Here is a 24,862-nt window from a genome sequence, read left to right as displayed (position 1 = left end):
GAATTTGCTGAACGTAACGGTAACATGAACAAAAAATTAAGTTTATTACCTTTTACGAATTTTTTCTCAAATATGACCACAGAAGCAGATAATAATAGAGATTAACATAAATTATATTGAATAACCAACAAGTTTCTGTATGAAATACTAAATGAAAAAAAAAAAAAAAAAAAAAAAAAAAAAAAAAAAAAAATGTCCTGTAGCAACAACTTGCTTTAATAGTTTAACATCGAATTAGTAAACTGTAGTACAAGTATAAATATCTCTTTGATGGCAATTCGTTGGAAATTACACGTACAGTTTGGATAAAATACAGCTTTTGCCTGCATAATAAATATAATTCACATTCCAAACAAACCTATATTCAGCTCTGTAACAAGTATTAGTCACTCAACGGAGTATATGTTCGTATTCTCAGTTTCATTGTACTTATTTATTATATTACGTTAGACTTTAATCAATAAAAGGAGATTGAGAAATTTTAATTAAAGTTTCGTTGAAAAATATTCGGATAAAAATAGAATTTGTGTAAAACATATATTTATATTAATTTTAAATAGTGTCTGATATATCCACATCGATAATCGTGCAACAAATAAAATACAGTAATCTGCACTGCAGATAATCATATCAACAAAAACGGTTAGCCCGCACCGTGTATCATTTATACTCTTATTCGTTTACCATCAGTACCATTTTATTCATCACAATTATTTTTGGTTTTATTTCCTCATACGTAAAATATATTTTTTTATATATATATTTATCTAAAACCCAAATTTTCTGGATGTACGGTTTCTTTCTTCGTTTCTCTTGGTTGGACATGCTGCATACTATATTTTTCCCTTAAGTCTAATTTTTTTATCTTACATGCTATACACAAGAGTCACGCGATGATCTCATTTTTATGCATTCTTTTCATGGCCAGCTTTGGTACAGGTTGTTGTAAAACGTTTTGTTTTTCTAAGCACCATCGTACCATTCTCTTTTTTTTCCATACTCAATACTTTCTTTAATTCTTATAAATATCAATTATTTTTTAACGTTTAATACACTCTAACTTTATATTTAATGGTTAATTGCTTCAGTTAATTTACTTTTTTTTATTTTTTTTTTTATATATAGTAATTTTACCCTAAACTCAAAGTCAAAGCCAATTTGTTTATATATACTGTAAATTGACTAAGGCAAATACTCTGATTCTATAACGTATACACAAGCAGTATATCGTTACACGTAGTATTTGGAAAAAGCAATTACCTAATCCTCGGTAATATTTAAACATTACAAAACATTTTAACCAAAATACCAGCTCCATAAAAGATTATCAGGTCATCTCAGATATGCATATGAGGATTTTTCACAGCTTGGGAAGCTTGACAGTAAATTTTAACTACTACGATAGAGGATCTAATAAACTCCTAATTCATGATAAATAAAACAATACCTTAGACTAAAAATTCTGTCGACAACAAAATAGAAGATAGACATTTTGTAACAATTAACAATGAAAAAAAATTCCAAAAAGTTACGATTGCACCTTCAGTCGCTCGTCTACGTTTCGTGTAATTGATTTCGTAAGATTTACAGATCGTGCCCGAGACGATCCATTTCGGCCAACAAAAAGTCAATATCGGCTTCCGTGACGGCAGCGCTTGAAATAATGTTTCTAAAGAAATTGGGTCTCCGGTCGTCCGGCTGATAGCCAACCATCAGAGTACCAGCTTCCATCATTCTGCCTTTCAAAATTGGACATATCTTGTGGCCATAAAAAAAATCGTTTTTTGTTTCAGTGAGTTTTGTATTAATGATTTTTTTATTATTATTATTTTTTTTTTTTCTAAATTCGAATCGAGCAGCTTAGTTTACCTCTCCTAAAAGTTTCTCCCTCTCGGCCGTGTGTGGCATGTTTCGCAGGCGTGTGGGCAAATACCAGAAGCAGCAATTGACAAGCTCCGGTTCGAGTATGAGGTAAAATTTATCGGACATTTGCTTGATGCGCTGCACCATGTATTCCGTCAGTTCCATCAGTCGATTCATGTGCTCCTCGAAGCCGTCGTTGCCCTGCATTGTCGTCGTGGGTTTTTAAAGGGTTTTCAAAAGTAACTCCCGCGAGAGATTATCCGGCTCGGTATATATACGGCATTTTAATGAAAGAAAGAAAGTACCTTGGCGCGCCATTGAAGCCACAGCTTGAAAATGTCATTGTGCCGACCGCATTGAATAACTTTGTCGCCCGTATCGTATTTAACGTCATAAAGCTTGTCCGTCATGAACAAGTACTCTGCTGACATCTGATTGCAACTTATGAGCAGACCCTACAGTTTACATATTATTGATTCTCATTATGATTTTTTTTTTTTTTTTTTTTTTTTTCATTCAACCATTGTTAATTTTATCGTTGACAATTCAAGAGTGCTGACATGTAACAAAGCGCGGCGCTATGAGGTATATTTTTTATGATATGCGTTGTTGCGGTAATATCAATGGGAATTTGATAAATAATGAAATTATATTATCGAACATCGTACTTTTGAAAAAAACAAAAAAATAAATAAATAAAGGAGTACCTTAAGGTACTAATCATTTACACTGTAGATTTCATATACTTTCAAATTAATTAAATTAAAAAAAAAAAAAATAATAAAAGGAAAAAGGAAGGAGTAAAAAAACTGGACCAACAGTTCCATTAAAATTGTCTCTAAAAGCTTCTAAGGGGTCTCGGTCAATAAGTGGAGTTAGCACATGCGCTCGAAGCGGAAGTCAAGGATATCGAGCTTTCAAAATGGCGGCACTAGCGTTTCAAGCTTTTCAGCCACATCTATATTTATACACACACACCGTAGTCTCATTTTACGAAGAATTAAGTAATAATTTATTCAAAACAGAGTAGGTGTTAAAATAAATAAAGTGGTAAAAATCATTCTCAGGCGAAACCAAAAAAATAAATAAATAAATTAGTCCCGACACATGGTTGGCCTACAAAAAGGTTCACGGAAAATCACGAAACAATTGTAAAAAAAAAAAATGTATAATGGTGGGGGGTGTCACACGTGCTCCCACATCGCTCCCCTTTACCCTCCACCCCCCCGCGTTACAGCGTGTAAGTAGGCACAGAAACTGCGAGGCATAGAAAAACAATCGGCCGAATCGCTCGGACACGTCGCAGTAGCAGCCGGTGCCCGGAATTTTAATATTCCGAGCGGGAGAATTCGAGTTAGCAATAACTAGACGTGGGCGCGCGCAGAGAGCGAGGGGGCGACTGTCGGCACCCTCTCTCTCTCTCTCCTGCGTCCGCCATATATATCGGCAGGGGGCGGCAACACATGTTATCTCTTAGTTTAATTAAATTCCTTCGCGTGGCACCGACAAACTTGCCCCCCCCCCTCCCGGCTCGTCGTTTCGTCTTGCTCGACGGAATGTGCCGCGGGAGCGCCGTCGATGTACTTACCTATCCTACACGTCATGCGCGCGAGGGAAACTGTAACAGCTTCAGCCCCTTCGAGCGCGCACTTTTTTTTTTCCCCCCGAGGTATAGGTACACCTACTCGCCCGGAATCCGGAAGCCAAAAATGTGGAGCGCGTTTTTCCAGCGAGTCATTTGTCTACTTCGCGCTCTATAGGGGGTGCCCGTCGATGAGTAAAAAAAAAAAAAAAAAAAAGAAAGGCGCCCCGTCATGCATTCCCCGTAAATTATTTGCATTCGTACACGGGGCTCTCTCACTATAGGTGCACCTATTCGTACGATTTTAAATTAAAAAAAACTCACGTCATCCTTGAAATGAATGGTGGAGCACTGGAGCAGGGCGCCCATCAGCTTGTGAGGATTCCAAGTCACCGAATCAGCCCTGAAATCGTAATAATAATAATAATAATAATAATAATAATATTGACAATCACTTTGGATGAAATGACGGCGATATTTCATAAAGCAAAATATCATTGACCCTGGTAAATTCGCAGCGCAAACTCGAGGGGCCAAATTTCACCCACACCCCCCTCTCTTGGTGCTCAAATCCACATCGGCAATCAATCATACTTGCGCAATTAGCAGACTCCTCCCCCTTAGCACAAATCCCAGCCAGTCGATCCACTGTAGAACAATCGGGGCATTTGACAGGCCATTCAGCCCATACGTATATAGCGTGTGCCAGACAAAAGTATATATATGTATAACGTGCAGTACAAAGGAGCGAAAGACAGAAAAGCTGCTCCGAGAGCGGACAATGACAGGGAGGGAAAAAAAAAAAGGGAAGAAAGAAAGAAGGTAGCCTCAGCTGGGAGTTTCCTTCTCGGTTAAATGCTTATTCCTTCCGTCCCGGGAGAGCTAATGGGGAGTAAAATATATGAGAGCTCTCCTCGGCGGTGGCTCTATCAATCCAACGGCGAGCCAGGGCTATTACTCGATCAATATGGCTGCACGGGGTGGTTATACCGGATTTACGCGGAGCCTCGCCAACACCTATAGTGCAGACACGCCCTCGCGGTAACCCTTCGACTCCCTGTGGGCTCCTCCACCTCAGTCGGGCTATATGTGCCATCGCATAACCATTTGTCTCGATGAATCAGCGCGAACGGCACTTTTTGTTTTCAATCCTCGTCTCTGAAATTCTTCCTCCACAGCGAATTTCGTATACGCGCTCGTCATTTGGATGCTCGCACCACTTGAAACGAATGGCCCAGCGCCAGAGGAGATTCACAAATAAAGTGTACACACGGTTAATGTGTACCTTATACGTACATATATACAAGCGACAGCGTTATCTGGGAGTGGTCTGCGTGTGACACGAATTACTTCGGGCTGGACTGTTTGCAGGGCTCTCGAGGCTCCTCTCGAAACGTTACCCAGTATATACGGGACGACGGGGTGGCATGTGTCACTCGCCGGTCCCGCCGCGTATCGATAACATTTGTCACGATTATCCGACCTATATGCCGGAGACGCGTTTTTTTTTTTGGCGCTAATCTCTCCTCACGAAATTTTCCATCAATTTTTCCTCTATATTTAAATTTATTTGCCTCTTTCGTCCCTCGTACGGTGTCGTTTTTAAACAGCCGCAACAGATACTTGTACAGCTATCCAAACGCGTGTGTTGGCCGTGGGCAAACAATTAAACGAGCGGAGCCTCTCCTAAACCGGATTCCAAGCGAAATTAGCGGCGGCCGAGCTCTCCCGTACACATATGTATAACCAAATTTAAAAGGACCCTCGGGGGCTATATATGTGTGCAGCATCGACCCTCCCCCACCCAGGCCGTACACCGCATTCTTCGGCAATTGCGGCAGGAGAGAGCGTTTCGCGCGTCTTTGACAAGGATACACCCGGCGCCTATGGAGCCTCGCGTGATTAATGCGACTCGCAGCTGGGGCTGGCGCGTGCACCACCCCATTGCGTACACACGTAATACAGCCTTGGCTGCCAACTCCAAAAGCCACCCGAGGATATATATATATATATGTATGCGGGGTGATGCTAATTATCCGAGCGCCCCTCTCTGTGTGTATATACGGTGGTGGTACAGCTCTTGCGACGAGATTTTACAGCGCCCTCGCCGTCGTATAATGGTTTGCGCGTGGAAAGGAGCATAGGGAGTTATACACAGCTCGTAGATGGAATTTTTGAAAAAAACAAGAACGCAAGTATACACAAACGACCGGTAATTTGTGATTCGGGCTTTTGGAAATTAAAAAAAAAAAAAAGTCTTCCTCCTCGCGAGTCGACGCGGGGGTGTATTTTGGCTCTCCCGGCGAAGCAATGTTCCGAATATACTCGCGTCTCGAAAGGGGAGACGGACAGAAAGAAGCCCCCTCTCGCGAGTTTAATCCGGCACACTCTGTCGTTGTGTATGTACGTAAGCGCCGCGTCGCGAGTCTACGAGCTGCACAATTGCTACATGGTAGGTATAGATATATATATTAAAAAAAAAAAAAAAAAGTGTGCGCGTCAATAAGAGCCGAGTCTCTCTGTGTTCCCGGTAAATGCGCTCCAGGGAACGGATCCAGCTGTTGCTCTGGCCCCCCCTCTCTCTTCGCTGCTTCCTTTTCGCTTGCCATTTTAATCAAAAACCCCGAGCTCGGCCGGGCAGGAAGGAAATCCTGCACTGGGGGGGAAAGAACGGCATTTGGGGAGAAGAAGAGGGGAAAAAAATAGAAAACAATGGGAAGAAGAAGAGCACGCAAAAACTATACGAGGACAAAGCAGCGGGTATTATTTTGCACTTTGATGCGCGTCTCTCAGGGAAGAGAAAAATGAAGAAAAATCATCAGCGAACTATAGGCCAATTAGTTATGCGAGCTTTGGTTGGGAAACGAGGATTTTTTAAAATTTTACTGGAGCCATGTTGTACATGTATAAAGCGCGGATGGTCGGCCGTGAAATCCGTTTAATTCAATACCCGTGTTCTCGATTCAAGGGTACCAGATAAAAGCATTTAGACATCGCAAGTGCACGACACGTCGGAGTTGTTGGTACACACAGGATTGTGCACTGTACATACACCGTTAGGGACGAGCCTGGGGCCGTCCTCGAAAGAAAAGGGACACTCGCACGGGTGTATATATACGTGTCGGTAATCTGTGACGTCGGAAGGGGAGCATCTCTCTCGAAAGGAGTGACTCGTGTCCCTGGCACTATACGTCATCGCGTGCCTGCTGTACACCCACTATACACACAGGCATACGCGCTCACGTGTATACATGGTGTGTGTGGGGGGGGGAGGAAGTATTGTGAAGCGATGCATATGGGGCTGCCGAGATTAATCCGTGATTTGCATCCGGCCGCATCTGCGCACTGCTCCTGTCCTCGCTCCATACCGCTCCCCTTTGCTTTTTTTGTTCGGGGCATCCCTGACCTCGATGCTTCTTTTTTACCGCCTCGCGCGTGTTTTTATTTTATCCCAATTTCCCGCCGATCCGCCTTTTTCGTTGTGCGTTTACCGAACATTTTCTTTGTTCGCGACGCGTGACTTTTTTTTCATCTTTGTACATGATACAAAAAAAAAAAAAAAAAAAAAAAAAAATGGTATGAATAATAGGGGCTCCCTTTGTTTGTAAAAAAATAATAGTGTGCTTTCTGGAAAAGCCCCAGTAATATACGTGCATAGGTATCCTTAGGCTCGGGGGCTGAAAAAATGTAGAGCTCAATAAAGAGGGAGTCTGAAAATGTTGCGAAGCCCGTCGATGAGTTGACGCGTCCGCAGCCATCGGGGCTCGGGCTTTTAGCCCCGTCGGCCCGAAATCCGATTATTTTCATAAGCGGGCACCCAAAGTGCGCAAAAGTACCTACACCTCCAACAGTCCCGTACCGAGTGACGGTGTAATTCCTTCGATCGGTAACTGCTGCCTCGTTGCGATACACCGTCCGGCGACGTGTCCTCTACACGCAATCGTATATACATTTGTATGTATAGGTAAAAGTCACGTACACCAATGTGTATTATAACAGACGGACAGATAGATGGATACGTATACACGTCCACCGACACGAGAGAAAAGAGGGATGGGATATATACGTGTATAGGGTATAAATATACATATATACATGTAGTACGGGGTGGGCGCTCCTGTCTCGGCCTAATCCCTAGTTTTATAGTTTATTTGAGGCTTAGTTTGATGGAGTCCTTCGAAAAACAGTCGCAGCTGAGTGGGCTCTTCTCCCGCCAACCTTCGCCCGTTCAACGCGTCAAAATCAATACGGCGCCCCCAAGTGGTGCGGATCGCGAAGAAAATAGCTTCGCTCGGGAGGAGGGAGGAAGGACCGGAGGGACGAAAAAAGAACAGGAGCCAGTTGGCCCGTAATGGATAGCCCGCATAAACCACGCTTATACCCTATATAGAGCTGGCTGGGATTTACCGGGAGATGCTAATTTTGCTCCAACTTTTTTTTTTTTTTTTTTTTTTTGGTTCGCTCAACTTTGCACGCGGGTCGTTATCGGGGGGGGGTGAAGGTGCGAGGCTGACTATGAAGTAAACACCACTCGCGGGAGCGGAGGGGGTGTGATTTATTTTTAATTTGCACCCCACAGGCGTGACGAACGCTTTCTCGACTTTTTTTTTTTTTTTTCAATCATTCAAGTAGTACATGCCAGCGTTCGGTCAGACAGGGTCAAAGAGAGCGCCAACTCGAAATTGCTTTCGAGAAGGCGCCAACTCAGACTCGGGTTTTAAGTGAGTTGGCGCTTTCTTTGACCTTAAATGTCAATGTATGGGTATATACAGGGGAATATCTGCTCGGGTACTTACCTCTCAATGCCCGTCAGCCTTGGGTGTCGGTATTTCCTCGACAACAGCAGTCCACCGCCCCAGGCAGCCTAAACGAACGGAAAGAGGCTTTGTTTTACAATTTTTTTTCCGTTAATATTGGACATTTTTAATGCTTGTTACAGTATCGGCGTTCAGCCATCCATACATGGTAATCCTTTTGTCAATCTTACGTGATGATGAGTGAAAAAAAAAAAAAAAAAGGAAAAAAGGAGGAGAAAACAAGAACACCGGTATATCCGGCCATCAATCCATGGGGGATCCTCTCGGCTAACATTTTTTTCCATTACGGGGCGCGCGTCACGATACATGTATGCTGGAGAGTTACAAAAGGGCTGGTGTACGGATATAGCCGGCCTCGACCGCACACACGTCCCCGTTGTAGCTGCTTCCGTTCAATCAAGTCGCGCTCTCGAGGGTGAAAAAAAGTAGGAGGAGTAGGACAATGGTACTCACGTCGACGTGGAGCCAGCAGTTGTACTTTTTGCAGATATCGGCAATTTCCGCGATGGGATCGAAGGCCCCGATGACCGTAGTGCCCGCGGTCGCGTTCACGAAGAAGGGTATGTGGCCCTTGGCCTTGCGCTCGATTATCAGCTCCTCGAGCCGTTGGGGTATCATGCGCCCGCGCTCGTCGCTCGGCACCATCACGCAGTTGTCCGTGCCCAGGCCGCACACCGACGCGCACGACTTTACCGAGTAGTGGCACTGCCGGAACATTTTTTTCATTTTACCATATATATATATACATCTATGCATAAATTGCAGGTATATATCATATAGATAGGGGTGTACCTGGTCCGAGGTGAACATGACCAGTTGGCCACCGACGGCGGAGAGGCCGCGCTCCTTGTACTGGGGGAACATCTTGTGGCGGGCCGCGAGGAAGGCGTATAGGTTGCTGATGGAGCCACCGGGTGCCAAAATCGAGTCACCTACGCCGTTCGGCCACCCAATGATCTCCCGCATCTTGTGCAGCACCACGTGCTCCATCAGGATAAACACCGGGGCTATCTCGTACGTGAACATGTTTGTGTTTGCGGTTGCGGTCAGCCACTCGCCGGCCATCGAGACCAGATCCAAGCCGCACGACAGCTGGTTGAAGAAGTGCGGGTGACCTGCAACAAACCAACCAAGGTGTTTTTTTTTTTTTTTTTTTTTTTCTCCCTCTCCTAGTATACATAATATACTATACAAATAATGGAGAGAGACATTCATCACCTGACTACAGCTCATATCGTATACATATATAACCACTTTGGCTCGACCGGAGATCTGATTCGGGCAGATCCTTTCGGTCATTACGCCGCAAGGGTAATTAATAGTTCGAGGCAGGGGTGAAAATCGCAAAGTCTGCCTGTATACATATACGTACGAGCCGAGTGAAAGAGGTTAAAGTGCAACCGAGTGTCGATGGGTGGGTGGTGCGGGCAGCTTTAAGCTTTTCTCTCTCTCTCTCATTCCCAGAGAGAGAGAGAGAGAGAAAGGAAAGAGCCCGAGTACGTTGTCATCCGCTTGGCTGAACATCGCGCGCCGGATCAAGCCTAATGCCTCTGTTTGATGGGTGCCCGGAGGGTGGAAGCGGGCTTATGCCGCGCTCTCTTTCTTCCCCCCCCCTTACCTCTCTTTTTCGGCTGAACGATGATGATTCCCCGGCTGCATGCAAAAGACGTTTACGCCGATGATGACTCTTCTCTTTGTCATTTTCCTTTTTTTTCTTCCCTCCTTTCTCTATATTTGCTCGTATGAGTGCCCCTTTCGCGCGAGTTGCTTTTTTCAAGCCCATGTACCGTACTTGTGTGTATACCCCCTGCCGATCCTATACACCAACGCCGTATAGGTACGGGCGTTAATCTGTCGGAGTGGATGGCGTAGGTGTTGTTGTTTTTGCCAAAGTGCTGTTTTTTTTTTTGTTTTTTTTCCGAGAGACCCCCAGTACCTCTTTTTTCTTCAAATAAATTTGGAAATTTCAATGTGCAGTTTTTTTTCCTCGAAAATGTGATTTTTATACATGTTCCGTTGTATCTGGGCAAAAAAAAATAATTTCCCGCAGGCGGCTAAACTCCGGAGGAGCGAGATAAAAGCTCCAAGGGGGATGGGGAAAAAAGCCATGGCAGGCTGCCCCCGAAAGGAGAGATTAATCAGGAGCCCTCGCTGCGAATTTGGCACACGCGAAGCGCAAGGAACGGCAACACACGAGCGTTTTAATCTTCTGGAATTACAGTCTGATTGACGCGTGACTCCTGTGCGCCTATATACACCCATGCACTCCGGCTCTATGTTATACCAACCCCCTGTACTTCTCGTATCGCGTATACTTGGGAATAAAAAGCAGCTGAGTTCTTCCGGCATACGAGTACACTGTTTACCGATTTTGGACCATCTCTTTGATACGGAGGTTGAATGTTACACAGGAGGGGCGTCGAAGCGAAAAATCACAAGAGCAAATACACGGTCCAGTTTTACAGGCGCGCGTGCCAAAGATGCCCCGCAGCCATTTGTCCGACACTATGATTTCCGTCAGTTGCTGATACGCGGTGCCTGTAGACGTATCGTATACGTGTGCTCCGTATATAGAAGCGAGAGAGGCAGGTTGTGCGCGGAAAACCATCGTTGGTCTCCGTAAGCGTTACGTCGAGCAAAATAATTGTGAGAAATTGGCCTCTCGGATCATTGCCGCGCTGGAAGCTCGATCACTCGAACCGAGGGAGGGGGGAGAAGTCAAGTGCAGGACTCGCTCTCCTTTCCTTCTCGGAAAACAATCCAAACTCCGTTACAAAGTGTTCCGGAGCGGCGGTAAAATCTCGGTAAATAATTGTCCTTTAGACCATCAATCGTGCCCCCGTAGGTGTACTTCGTAGGCCCCCAAAAGTCACCGCGCTCGCTCCCAGGGTGGGGGAGAGAAAAAAGGTCAGACTTGTACGACATCAGCTGTGCTCGAGCGTACGTAGGTGCACGGGGGGGAGCCGATGCGCTGGAGCATCCCGCGATCCGAAGTAAATCCCTCCGTCCGAAGCGGCATGAGCCGTTTGTCGCGCTGTTATTCGCAATTATCCCGACGCCGGCGTCCGGCCGCTCTGTCCCCCCCCCCCCGCGAGGGGGAGAAAAGTAGGGTAGCGACGAACGACGCGAGAAGAAAAAGAAGGGGCTCTCTCTCGCCCGCATTTTGCGCGTCACACGCGTCGCTGCTCGACTAGATTGTTTGCGCAGAGGCTCTCAAACGGCCCCGAGTACATGCTTCCAACTCCCCGAGAGCTTCGTATATACCTCCTCCCCACGCCCCGAACTTGCGAGCTTGTACATACGGGCCTCCCGGTGGTTGGACGTCGGTGTGCTTTCGCGTATACGTGCGCGGGCTCTTTTCGAGCCGAGATAAGCCTCGGACTCTTGCATTGTGCCGATTTAACGGGTCGAACAAGTATTTTAGAGGTATGGCCTGCCCATATCTGTGCCCACTACGGTACGTGGGGTTTACAGTTGCGAGGCTTCGCTTCGAATCGAGATCGTTGAATGCGATTCGCCGGGCATTTAAACCAAACAGGTAATAAGCCATCAAACTTTGAGTGTGATTATTACTTGTACAAGCGAATGTCCGGCTTTTAGAGTCATTTTTTTTTTTTATCGAGAATATCAACTGGGGCATTGAAGGACAATATAGTTTTTTTTTGCAATGGTGACGTAAATAAACAATTTACTCCGGTGTACCGTTCGAGTTTGAACAAAGGTAGTCCAAGTGTAGCATATGTGACTACACTATAAATCCATTAAATGTCTTAAAGTAAGCTTTTTAAGCGTATGGTAATAGTTGAAATAGTTATTTTTTTTATAAAATGAATTGCGCTTTTATTGATAAGAATTTGAAGAACAATGAAATTTATGGTACCCCAAGTATGTAACCAGTTCAACTAAACTGAACACTTTTCAACAAGAAAAACTAGTATGTATGGAGTGAAAAAACTGCAAAATCTCTTATTATGCCAACTGTTGAAGAGAAAAAATTGTTTAGTTCAATAGGTTCAGCGAAACAGTGTAGCATATGCATCGATTTGGTTTTTCTTGAAACGTTCATCGACCCTACTGAAGGCGATGTGTTTTATATATATATAAAAAAAAAAAAAGTTTCAACTACTAAGCACTTTAAACGTGTACTTTATCATACATTGTATGTATAAAAAAAATCAAGTGTATATTTAACTTATGTTTCCAAAGGTTCACGAGAGATGGAATAAAAGAAAAGGATAATCCCTTCGGAGAGACCAGAATTTCGATTTTGGTACAGTATACATGGCTGTACAGAAAGAAAACCTGTTCGCAGCAGAGGCCCCGCGATGATGAATCGGGGAAAAAAGAAGCAAGTGAGTATAACTGGGGGCTCAACTACGCTCGTATACGATCAATCATGCCTTGCACACACGTACACGAAGGAGCCACTTCAGCTCCTCCTCAGCCTCTTTTGCTTACGGACAAAAATAATCTCCCTGGCGTTTATGCGCGCAAAGTGTACATGGCTTTGACGGGACTCCTCTATTCTCTCCTTCACCGCAGGGGCAGTATAAGATATGTAATGTTTGTCTTTTTTTTTTTTTTTTTTTTTTTCATCCAACTACTCTCCAAAGTATCCAAAGCATCTTCAATTTTTTGATTCAGAAACGACAGGGCAAGTTTCAGCCATCGCGAACTAGGTGGTGGGATGGCAAGTCACTGGTTCAGTTGTTTCCCCATCAATTGCACCGGCAGTCAAGCCGAGCCGATTGAAATTCCAGCGACGCATCGTATTATTATTATTATTTTTTTTTTTTCCAGTCGAAAATCCTCCACCCCGCGTTCTCTGCGAGCCCTAGAAAAAACTCCGTCTATCGGCCGCGCGTTTGTATACACGAGCATGCACGTATAGGCGAAATGTACATACATCAATAATCCCCTACTGCACATATACGTATGCGGTGGGGGAGGGAGAAAATCGCGCAGAAATGGCTCTTAATTACACCGATCCCATTGAATTTCGCCGGGGCTCCCTGCCGAGTCGTGCTCGAGACGAGGGGTGGGAAAGGGGAGCCACGTGCACCCACAGAAGTGTTTTCCGAGAGTCCCCGACCCCTCGCATTATCCACGTCCCGTGGACCATAATACGCGCACTCGGGCGATACGCGTGTGCGTGCGATATACAACAACGGACGGGAATTGATAGTAGGAGGGGCAGAAGGAGGCAAGTAGGTATCGAGCTCTTTGGGATTTTCCCGCAAATTCCTTCGAGTTCTGTGAATAATTGGCCCTGCGGAGGGTTGGGGCTGCTGCAGTTGTCCGTGTGTATATATAGGAGTAATTGTGGGCTTTCGCGATTTTCCGTCCCACCGAGCGAGTCATCTTTCTACTTTTTCCGAAACATCGGTCTGCTGGTTGACGTTTTTTTTTTTTTTTTTCCAAACCGTGCACGCACCATGTGTAAGGTACAACGAGGTATGTATAACGTCAAGGAAGGGCGCGCTACCAAATCGAAATTGGTCCATCCGTGACATTTTTTTATTGCCTGGCTTGACGGATGACGCAGATTTTGCCTCGTAATGCTTGTTTTTTCTCCCCCCCCCCTTTTTTTTCACGTCCAACAAATGCCATGACGAACAGCTAATACAATCTAATAATATTAGCTGCGTTGGAAAAATTTGATTCATTTGTCAAGACGTAAGGATATTTTTGGACATTATTTTATGGTGTACATATACATCTTTTTTTTTTTTTTTCATTGCGAGCGGAGTTGAAATATTAATTTAAAAAATGATGCATCGGAAAAACTGCACCATTTGTTTTGGTTGCTTTTACAGTTAAAGTTGTCACTTCTGGTAGGTACTTCACCAATTTTAAGGCGTCAGGATTAGATATGAAAACGAAACTACCGTACAATTCAAGCCTAATTTTATGACAATTTTAGTAATTTGTAGAAATACGTATACACCAACATATTATACTGCCATTTTTCAATAAACTGATTCTAGTTCCAATTTTGGTTCAATAAACGTTTAAACTATTTTTTTTTTTTTTGTTTTTGTTTTTTTTTTCACAAGTAGGAGTTTTTTACAAACTTGTATAAGTATCATGGAGGAGTAATGCCAAAAATGACTCTTTATTCGACTTTAGTATTGCGATACCATGACCCCTAAAAAATATCGTTCGCGGCCACAAAATAGGTGTAATCCGAGATGAGAAGCGACAAAGTCCCCAGCAGCTTATAAATAAAAAAAAAAAAAAAAACTTGGTACAGATCAAAGTTATTTCTTATCTACGAGTCGTCTGCATCCGCAATCTCTGCGCCATAACGATGACAACACGTGCAGCTCGACCATCACCCTCTGTTTCTCAAAGAGGCATTGTCGCGTCGACCAGAGTGTTTTCTATTTTTTTTCTCTGCTACCCCGATTGTTGTATCAGTAGATCGATAATCCGCTCGTAGGCGTATACCAGACGTGCTTATACGTATCATATAAAGATGCTGGGACATAAGGAAGTCAGTCACGATAACAGAGAGGGTACACCTTCGGGGAAAAAATGAACGGACCGACGACGAGGGCGTGATAACTTTCAGAGATGCTATCGCAGTTTCAATCCCTGACATAAATAATATACATTTGGCCGTTTTTTTCAATTTCTAGAATACGGATAGAAGGAAATACAATTTTTGTTGAACAAAATACTTTTGCTGCAGCAACCAATGCTATACATATACATAAAACTACAATTGAAAAAAAAAGAATACAGATGAGAATAGTAGTTTTCGTCACTTTTATGATTGCATCGGTGAGCTCTGATGGGCCACGTCCAAAGTTGACAAAAAAAAAAAAAAAATCAAAACCTGAGGTAGGAAATGCACTGTTTTCTTTGTCATTTTCTGATTTATCTTATGCCGAGCCTCCCTCTAATTGAAAATTTAAATCAAGTGCAGCCCCTTCATATCATATTAAACCAATACTCCTGAAAGTTACATTTCGTTTTCATTTCCTTTTTTTTCTTCTGCTAAAAATAAGCAGAAACCTCAAGTAAAGTATAGATATCGACCCTCTATTTGGTCGGTCGAATCGAGAATCAAACACCGCAATCTCACCAGCACCGAGATATAGAGCCACTGCTATAACGGCAGGGAGGGAAAAAAAAAAAAAAAAAAGTCCCAGCACTGCAGGGCGAAGGGTCGCGCGTAATCTAATAAACGACTTTTCGTCGGCATATCGCGGGCACGCGCTAGTCCTGAATAGAACGCCGTAGCGCAAGGGTGTCGCCCCAACAGCGCGGCTCGGGCGTGTGCATCCGCAGACTCGCCGCATTCACCACCGACTATATAGACAGGCCTATTGTGAATTAGCATCCATTCAGGCCCGGTAATCGAATACAGTCCCGTGATAGCGCGGGAGATTTGCGGCCGACTTCCGCGACAGCTATACAAACGCTTCGCAAACTCAGACGAGAGCATCTCCCGGTTTCGATACCGCGAGTCACACACACCAAGCTCTTCCATTTAAACAACTCTCGTGCTTTTTCTTCTAAACAACGCGATAACACAACAACAACCTGAATCAACGTAATCGCGAGCCCCAAAGCTCATCGTCTCGAAGGAAGCGAGTTACAACGGACCCGAGATCAATTTTTTTTCTCTTTTTACTGAAGATTACCCGCTCACCCGAGACTCCATGTGGACAATCGATTTTCGATGATTCGGCGGATATAACATACACTCGCATATTTTTTTCTTCCTCGAGCCATTTATCACGATGTTTGCGTGTGTTACGGGGCTAGTCCGACGGAGAACAGGAGCAAGGCAAGATAGGTAGGGGGACGCTTTATCTCTTCCCCGGCTGTGCATCTGCCGTATGCTAAATTGAATATGAAATTATGCAGCTTATCGCCCAGGCATGTAAGGGTGTATAGCCGGCCAGATAATAGAGTGTCATGATTTCGCGCGCGTGGGGTGTGGAGGAGGTCCTTGGCAGCCAGAAGTTGGCTCTGGTTTCAAGGACTCGCTCGAGGAGCGGGTGAGTTGAATTTCGATTAAGAAAAAAAAAAAAGAAAAAGAAAAATAGACTCACCCGTCTTCACCTGGTACTTGAGGGTCGTCGAGCAGTCGACCAGCAGCTGCTGGAGCGAGACCCCGGTGTCGGGGATCTCGAGGTCCAGGAGGCGCATCATGTCGCCCGGGTGGTGAAAGTCGAGGACCTTGGAGCTCCTGTCGCTCTGGTTCTTGATGTAGTCGATCAGTATGTCCACGACCTTCATCAGGAATTCCCGGGTCGCCGGGAAGCCCTCGGCATTCTGTGGCAGGATGTCTGCGCCATTCGAGGAATAAAACATTACGGGGGTTTAAAAAAAGGAGGGTAAATTAACATTTTTATCGTTTGGAATTTAACGCCACGCATCGAGCACCAAGTGGCAGTCGTCGAACTGCAATTGCAACTCCAGCCGGAGCCGACAATGCAGGACATTGTGCGCCAACTTTCGCGACCGATGCGCAATCAATGGGCGTGCGTGGGTTATTGTTTGGTCATTCCTCCGTTGCCATCGATGATGTTATCGTTGATTTTCCGAACGGCTTCACCTCATCAAACAATTGAAAGTATAACCTTAACTGACACACTCTCACTTGTTTGGTGGCATGAGACCATGGAATCTCCGTCCCTCCATTGTATCGCGTGGCCATTTCAAAATTACGATGCGCGTGTGTATAACACCTAAAACGGAAAAGAGCTTTTTGCTTCCATGAGAATATTGAGTCCCGGCGCATTGGTAATTTTCTTCCGCTCCTAAGCCACGCGGGATCCCCAATATATCTCTATTTCCATCATCGTTATCCCAGGGATCAAGTACAAGAGCCGAAGGACTCCCGTGAGTTTCATATATCAAAATTACATTACATACGGCCACGTACTTGATCCTTTATGTATTCATTGTTCATTCAATACTCTGGAAAATACTTGATGGTTATAAAAAAAACAATTTTGGGATTGTTTAAAACAACAGTAAAGAGAGCGAAAAAAAATATCAGAAAGTTTATATCCATCCGACATCGGGAGGGGGAAAAAAAAGGGAAGGTACAGGATCTACGTAACGCGAGAAGGGGAGGCTTGATCAGTCAGTCACTTGGACGGGGGAGGAAATCCCCTGGCTTCTTCGGTAAGATCTGGCTAATCTTGCCCCATCAATCTAAGGCCTCGTGGCACGCGCGCTTATAGTTTTCACGAAAAGACAGATAAGGAGCGAACCTTATTTAATACTATTTTTTTTCTCCCTCGTATAACGACTGCTTACGGGAAAACGGCTCCCACTTACCTACTCGAAAATAATGTCACCACAAACAAGTAAGCATACACATACACTTCTCCGATTGATCACTTTGCGAATGAATATTGTTTCTGTCCGAAAAAAGTTATACACTACCGAGCCTTATATATGTATATATATATATATATATGTATATATATATGTACGAGGGTATGAGGTGTACTGCGCGATGAATCTTTGCTAATGCTTACGACGGCTGCAAGCTCCGTTAGGTGCCAGCTGTGGCACACAACATCCCTCGCCCGGACTTTAATCAGAGCTTCGGGTATACAACGAAGGGACGCGAGCCTCGCTGGGAGTCAGCTTGGTGAATTTATAAGCTGGATTAGGCCGTGCGTTTATTGTTTTTACCTCAAGTCAAGAGAGAGAAAGAGAGGCTGATTTATCCGCACTTAAAAACAGGGCAGCTGAACATCGGGGGGGGGGGGGTAGGGGGGGCTTGTAAAAAAAGTAAATGAGTGCTCGTATAGGTGGGTGGAGATAAGGCGCGATTGAAATGCGTTGTTTGCCCAACGGAAGCGAGGTGGCTCTTATCGTGGCGCAGCACATGCCGAAACGTAAATATAATGTACATTAGCGCCCCGCGTATGTATACATATATGTGCATCGCGTGAACCCTTCCTCCGAGATACACCCCCCTGCGGTCTTGTAATCCGTGCGCCTTTGAGCTTCTCCAACTCTTCGAGCTAATTCCAAATCCTCGATTATTATGCACCCCTTCGCGCGTGTGCGGGTCCCGTCAAAACTCACGGAATCCGTGTCGGCGTGCCACCGTCTTTTGTTGATTTATTTTAATCGAAAAACAGATTTATCTCTTCCGACCACCCGCAAAACGTTTGCTCTCTCGCGGCCCGTCTGAGATTCGGTTGAACGCGTTTTGGAACTTCTCACGGAGAGTCTTGTCACGTCATATATTACTTCAAATCAACTATTTCTCTCCACGCACCTTATTGGGGAGTCAGGTGAACCTACAATTGGAGGAAATAAATTATCAATCGATAATCGGACCATTGGTCATTTCGAGGATATTAATACCACTTGAACTATCCAGCCAACCATGGGCATTTTTGTATAGTGGTCGATTTTTGACAATTTTTAAGTGTATAATCATCTGACGTGATTCAATGTATAGTCTTTTACACTTTGATGAAAAAAAATATTATAAACCAATACAAAGAATTTCACCAGGATTGAAATTGTTAAACTTACATAATGTACAAGTGTTAGGATTTTTCAAGAAATATAATGTTCTTGTTTGCTTAACGAAACAAAGTGCGTGTCACTTTATTTTTCTCATATCGCATTTATCTTAATGAATCTTAATAAAAAGTCACGAGTCATTTTTTACCAATAATTTACGGTATCAAGTTTTTATTACGACTTGCAGGGTTGGACGGGATTCAGAAAGCTTATGTTTCGATAGTACCTCTGAGATTCAAAGTAAATACACACACGCCTTTTATTGGATTGTCATGGAAATTAAATATGGTCTACTGAAAGAAATACATCTATATGACCCCTTTTGGTCAGTGTAAATGTTAACGGTATTGATTATTGAAAATGGTAAGAATGAAGTACGTACATATCAAGTTTTAAGATTAAACGAAGCCATGTAAGATTAAAAATAAAATATAATGAAAATTACATGTGTTACAATATTATACATGTGTCTTACCTGAGTATTTGAGATTACAGTGCTCCTTGGAGAGCGAGTACGTGTTTTCCGAACCCATGAGTCTCGTGGGGGAGTGCGTTCGGGCAAAGTTCTGAAATTCAAACGAGAAAAGCGTTGCTCCATTTGAAAATGCTTTACTCGCTTTACGCAGTCAAAATTCTGACTTTTCCATACAATTTGTTCATACATACGCAAGATAGTTTCAATGTAAAGTTTCTACCCAATGGAGAAAGTTGCAAAATGCTTAGACGAACAATAAATATCGTAAATGCAGTGCAAGTAAATGAAAAAAAAAAAAAAAAAAAAAAAAAAAAAATCATAATCATAGAATAGCGCTGACAGATACAGGGAGAGAAGGCAAGCTGTGTATACATATATATACGTATATGTAGTAATGAAAAAAAAAATCCATATATGTATACACACGGCGAGATATGCGAGAGATGGATATGAATGGCCTTACATATAAGTATTCCTTGATCGCTGTTATTTTAGTGCCGAACATTTGCACATTGTCCATGACTCTGCAGTGCCCCTCGCCTCAGATCCCTACAACAATCAATAACAAATAGTTCCACTACAGTTAAACTCTTTCACTTTCTATTTTTCATTTTTTTCTGGTTTATGAGTTTTTTTCTTTTCTTTTTTTTTTTTTTTGTTTTCCTGCACCAGACTTTAAATTCTGTTTCAAACGTGCCAAACGCAACAAGGAGCACCGGTGGAGCACGGCAGACCGAGCGACCAAGAATACTTTTTTCTGATACAACTAGGAAAAAGAAGAAATAAATAAAGTGTATTTATTTTTTTCCTTCATTTTTGAATGATTTACTAAAAAAGAAAAAAAAAATTCGTGAATGCATGGATTATGATGTTACTCAATTGTAATTGTATCGCTTGTTAGTTGTACTCGGCAACTGAAAAAAAAAACTTCTTTTATAGTGACCCATGATTCGTAATGAATTTTTAATGTATATAGATTACGTCGACTTCGTTTGAAGGGACGAAAGGTTTCCATCACTAGACAAACAGTTGTGATAAGTAATCGTACATTAATTTGTAGAAAATTATGATACATAATATTTCTGTGACAAGTTTGATGTTGATGAATATTTATTTCATCCCTAAACCGTATTAAACTTCCATATAATATACATAACACACGTGAATTTCTAACAGTGCAAAGTTGGTATGCAAATGTGAACATATTATAATCATAATTGTATTATTATTTTGAGAATTTCAAGGCGCTTTCCTTAAAAACGTAGATGTATATTGTCTGTAGTTGTCACTATATATTTCGTAATAAATATTCATTACCAATAAAGTTTCAGCGTTTAACAACAGAGAAAGCCTTGATCAGTATCATTACATTTTTATTGACATGTTTACCAATGAAATAAACTGTGTCAAAACAATTGATTGTGTCTAATACGTAAGCATAAAGAGTAATACGTGAAATGCTGCAAGATACTGTTATCATTTGTTGAAGAATACATCTTTACTACAGTCATTAATTACTACATTATTAAGTAATAATCATGTTCCTTTAAATCAAATGCGATGTTGGTTATGAAAAATTATATAACTACAAATCGTCCAAGTTTCGTCAAGTTCGAACTTAACATGTTTATAAATAAAAAATAGTAGTTTTTAAATTACTATTCTTCAATAGTCCTGTGCTGCATTGGTCGTTGAATGCAAACAATAATTATTTTTATCATTGATCCGTGGGAGGCATGTACATATAGGGTGAAGATTAATTAAGGACACGAAGTTTTATAATACATTTGAAATGCCTTGGCAACTGGCCAATCTTCAGAGGGCTGTTATGCAAAGTTCACGGTTCTCCCCGAACAAATTTATCGAAGGCCATTTTTTTTAGATACAATCATTACAATTCAATACAAATATGTGCGTACCTGTATGTTATATATCTACATGCTCTCTCAATGTGTAAACCTAAGATTCCAATGCGATGGCTCTTTTTTTGTGCGGGAAACATTTGTCTACCCTATAGTTGATTCGTCACACTGAGAGTTAAAAGATTTTTAAAATGTCCCTGCTAAGTCTAGAATGGTAACATGGGCAGATTTTACCGTCTAGGAAAGTTTTACTTTTGTCAATCTTATTTTTATTATGCTGGACGTTGATTGATATACTATGCAGAAAGTAAAACTCATTGTACCTATTCATACGGTGAAAATTATTATAAAATCAGTAAAAAATAGCGTTTAAACAAAAAGAAATCAAAGTGAAAAGTCTCTATAAACGATGGATTAATATTAATGAAAAAAGTCATAAAAATAACACGCGTCATTTACAATTTTATGAACTTTGTGACGTCATACGCCCTTCCCTCCCTATATATGTTATTTCACGACTTATATATTAATGTAAAAAAAAAAAAGAAATACCTTTCAAATATTGTTTTAATAAAGTATATTTGGTGGGCCAAATATGAAATAAATATTATTTGAACTACATAATGTGATTTTAAATGATGACACGGGAAGTAAAAATGCAAGAACCGCACTTTTGACTTTTCCTTGTGAGATGCAATGATAATTTGAAAATATGACGGCTTGAAGGATATCCTTAATATTGACATTATAAAATGTCATATAATAAATGTGAGTCATGACTACCGAGTGCATACTGTGTACGACTGTGACGTGAATTTTTAATTATGTACGGAGGTGATTAATACAGAGAGATTGCGACTATAAGGAAAATATGCAAGTGTATGAATATAATTTTTACGTTAAAATATTGAACCCTAATAACACATGGCATACAAAAGATTCAGCAAGAAAAAAAGTAATGAAAGGTATAAAAATCACAAAAATCATCAGATTTTTAAACATTATTTTCTAAAATATGAGACAACTGAAATAAACGTGAAAAGGTGTATGATTATTTGGGTAAAAAAAAAAAAGAAAGAAAGAAAAAGTATAAAACACTGCGGATAAGGATGAAAAGGAAGGATGGAAAAATTAACGGTAAAAAACGAAAAGGAAGAACGAAAAAAAAGCTGACCTGTCTCCTGTCGGCTGACTTCCGTCGTCCTCAGCGGCAGCAGCTCGCTGGTGGATATCCTCCTCTCCGAGAGCAGCTATCCCTCAACTGGATACCTCTCTCCTACAGCCAGAAGGAGCAATAAAAGAGAGAGAGCGAGAGAGACACGCGGCGAGTACTTTGACGGGTGTGAGCGATACAAGAGGAGAGGACGAGCGAAAGGAGTAGGAGGAGAAGGACAAAATACGCCGGGGTAGACGGTAGGTTGTTGCTGCTGCAGCGAAAGACGACGAGAAGAGACTTTGGGGTGGCTTCGCGCGGGACTGCGGGTCCAGCGCGGCCAGATCTCTCTCTTGGCTCGGCTGCCGGGCGGGAGGGTGAGGGGTGGCGCTCCGGCTGACCCAGTTTCTCCCTCGGCCGTGGACCAGAGACGAGAGGGTTCGCGAGCGCTACGGGGGCTATGGGCGTGGCCGAGCCTCCCCCCTCCCGTCCTCCGTTGGCTCGCGTACAGCCAGGCGCGTGGGCGAGGTACGGGCGTGACGCCCCGGAACCAATGGCGCGTGGCACCCCCTCCGCCACCTACACCCCCTTCAAAAGTTGCGCACAGGAATCATACCGTGCATCCCGTCTCCCTCTAAATTCATCTCTCTCCCTCTCTAGCGACGATAGACGAGACACACGCGCCGACGGATTCTCTTCCCTCCGACACGCTCCAACTTCCTAAATGCCTCTCTCTCTCTCTCGCGTAGCAGGTATACATACATAGGTGATCTATACATATATATCTGTGGATATGTAGATGATACGTGGGTGGGGTGATGCTGCCTGATACTGGATGCCGGAAGATACATCCTCGAGGTGGGTTTCGCGCGTGGGTTTCACATTCTCCGGCTCGCTCGCGCTCGCGACCCCCTGCGGATGCCTGGCATATACACGCTTACCGGACATGGACTGGAATGACGTATTCTGTTTCGAGGACCTTTTGCGTAACTGCTTTTTACCCCTCTCTCTGATGCACTTTTGTCGAGCAGATCTGTGTATGAATGTAACACCCCCGCGTGTGGTCGTTTTTTTTTTTTCCGTAGGTACTTACTACCAACTAACGTCACCGCGGCGAATTTGCTCATTTGTGTCTCTGCGGGTGAGGGCTACGTTTTTTATCGGGCACTTCAAAGTGAAGCAATTTTTTTTTCCATTTTCGTTTGGTGATGGTAATCTGTGGAAAATGTACTAACCCAAAGGAAAATATTGTCACCCATCATTTTGCGTAGATACTTTAATTTTTATTCTTAAGTTGGTGGACTATACAGGGGTTATTGCAATCGAACGGAGGTTTCGTTGTAAATTATATCTTATTACCAAAGTAATGTGCAAAACCACATAAACTCAATAAATTATGTACTGGACTATAAATAGTTTAACCTTGCAAGCTTTAGATAAGCATCGTTTAATTTTATAAACTATTAGTAAATTATTAAACAATTGTGGTTTTATTTCCATTGATAGGCCGATCATACTAAGGGGTATAGACAACTGCACCAAACATTCCTCCTCTTCAAATTAAATTAGTGAAAATGTAATGAAATATTAATATTGACATACTGAAAGTTAAGCAAATTTCATTGATTTTAAGATAAAATTCAATGATCATTATATAAATTCAATAAATTTTCCTTGGTTGTAGTTTTTTAGAGTTGTAAAATAGTGGTATGATTTGAACTTTTAGTCTCATTATTCTATACGTATGCTACACGTGGGAAATTGAATTTTTTTTTTTTTATTAATAACGTAGTAATAACGAATTAACACCTGAAGATTAAAAAATTTTATAATGTGATGATTCCGGAAAGAGTAAAAAAATTAGATGAATTTGTGCAAAAAATTAATTTTTATGTTAAACTTACGATTGTAAAAGATTCTTCGATTTGACAAATTTTATGATGGGTGAAATGATTCGGGAATTTTTGAGAAATAATTTAAAGAATACACGATTATGTTGAATTCGATTTAATTTTGTGAAGGCCTTACGGCTATGCCATATATGTAACAAACCAATTTATAAAGCCAATGGAAATAATTGGTGTAACCAATTGTAGGTAATTATTTTTTGTTTGACCGTTTCACAAGTTTACACTATTATTAGCAATAGCTTCAATTTTTGTTCTCATATTATATCAACATTCCAATACTTGAGATCAATTATTTGTTATTCAAATCATTTCACGATAAAATATAAAAGTTCTTAGTCAATAATTACTATCTCGTCAGATAATTATATTAATTAGTTAATTAAAAACAAAAGATTGCTGAAGCTATTTCCCACTGCAATGACGATGTACCCTGTTTGAGGTCAAAATAAATCAATTTTGCATTTAACATCGATTTCAAAAGAAAATTAGTATCAGTATCGGATCGAAGGTAGAAAAAACTTTTTGTAATAAATATGTATCATGAATCAGGTAGTAGCGGGAAAAACCTTAGTTATGAAATTTATGTATAGAGACGAACGTTGGATGAAATTTCAGTTGACCTTCTTGGAACTTAAGAATTTCTTATTAGCACTAAATTGTTGGACAGGTAACCTTCGCATGCCAT

The 24,862-nt window shown here is 42.2% G+C and overlaps 1 protein-coding gene across 2 annotated transcripts; it reads right to left on the bottom strand.

Annotated features, from left to right (window-relative positions):
- Positions 1-1,106: 1,106 nt before the first annotated feature.
- On the bottom strand, positions 1,107-22,526 carry Gad1 (glutamate decarboxylase). Of its 2 annotated transcripts, none has more exons than XM_014364511.2 (10): positions 22,289-22,526; positions 19,253-19,343; positions 16,329-16,565; positions 9,055-9,377; positions 8,716-8,967; positions 8,242-8,309; positions 3,770-3,848; positions 2,169-2,318; positions 1,870-2,064; positions 1,107-1,758 (listed from the first exon to the last, which is right to left on the bottom strand). In XM_014364511.2, the coding sequence occupies exons 2-10, from the start codon at positions 19,308-19,310 to the stop codon at positions 1,585-1,587; spliced, it is 1,536 nt and encodes a 511-aa protein (XP_014219997.1). In that variant the 5' UTR covers positions 19,311-19,343; positions 22,289-22,526; the 3' UTR covers positions 1,107-1,584. The 2 variants fall into 2 exon arrangements, with proteins under 2 accessions (XP_014219997.1, XP_089446302.1); XM_089590176.1 differs by lacking the exon at positions 22,289-22,526 and adding an exon at positions 19,716-19,772.
- Positions 22,527-24,862: the final 2,336 nt, after the last annotated feature.

Source organism: Copidosoma floridanum, unplaced genomic scaffold (assembly GCF_036245765.1).
Source record: "Copidosoma floridanum isolate Cflo_tuat_1 unplaced genomic scaffold, Cflo_Japanese_pri ptg000012l, whole genome shotgun sequence".
Lineage (NCBI taxonomy): Eukaryota > Metazoa > Arthropoda > Insecta > Hymenoptera > Encyrtidae > Copidosoma > Copidosoma floridanum.
This window is presented reverse-complemented; position numbering and strand designations above follow the sequence as displayed.

Coding starts and splice junctions, on each gene's coding strand:
- Gad1 (XM_089590176.1), bottom strand. CDS start 19,772: ATGGACAATGTGCAAATGTTCGGCACTAAAATAACAGCGATCAAGGAA. Junction 8,310..8,715: donor ACTGCTGGCTCCACGTCGAC/GTGAGTACCATT, acceptor CCGTTCGTTTAG/GCTGCCTGGGGCGGTGGACT. Junction 1,759..1,869: donor GGGAGAAACTTTTAGGAGAG/GTAAACTAAGCT, acceptor TATGGCCACAAG/ATATGTCCAATTTTGAAAGG.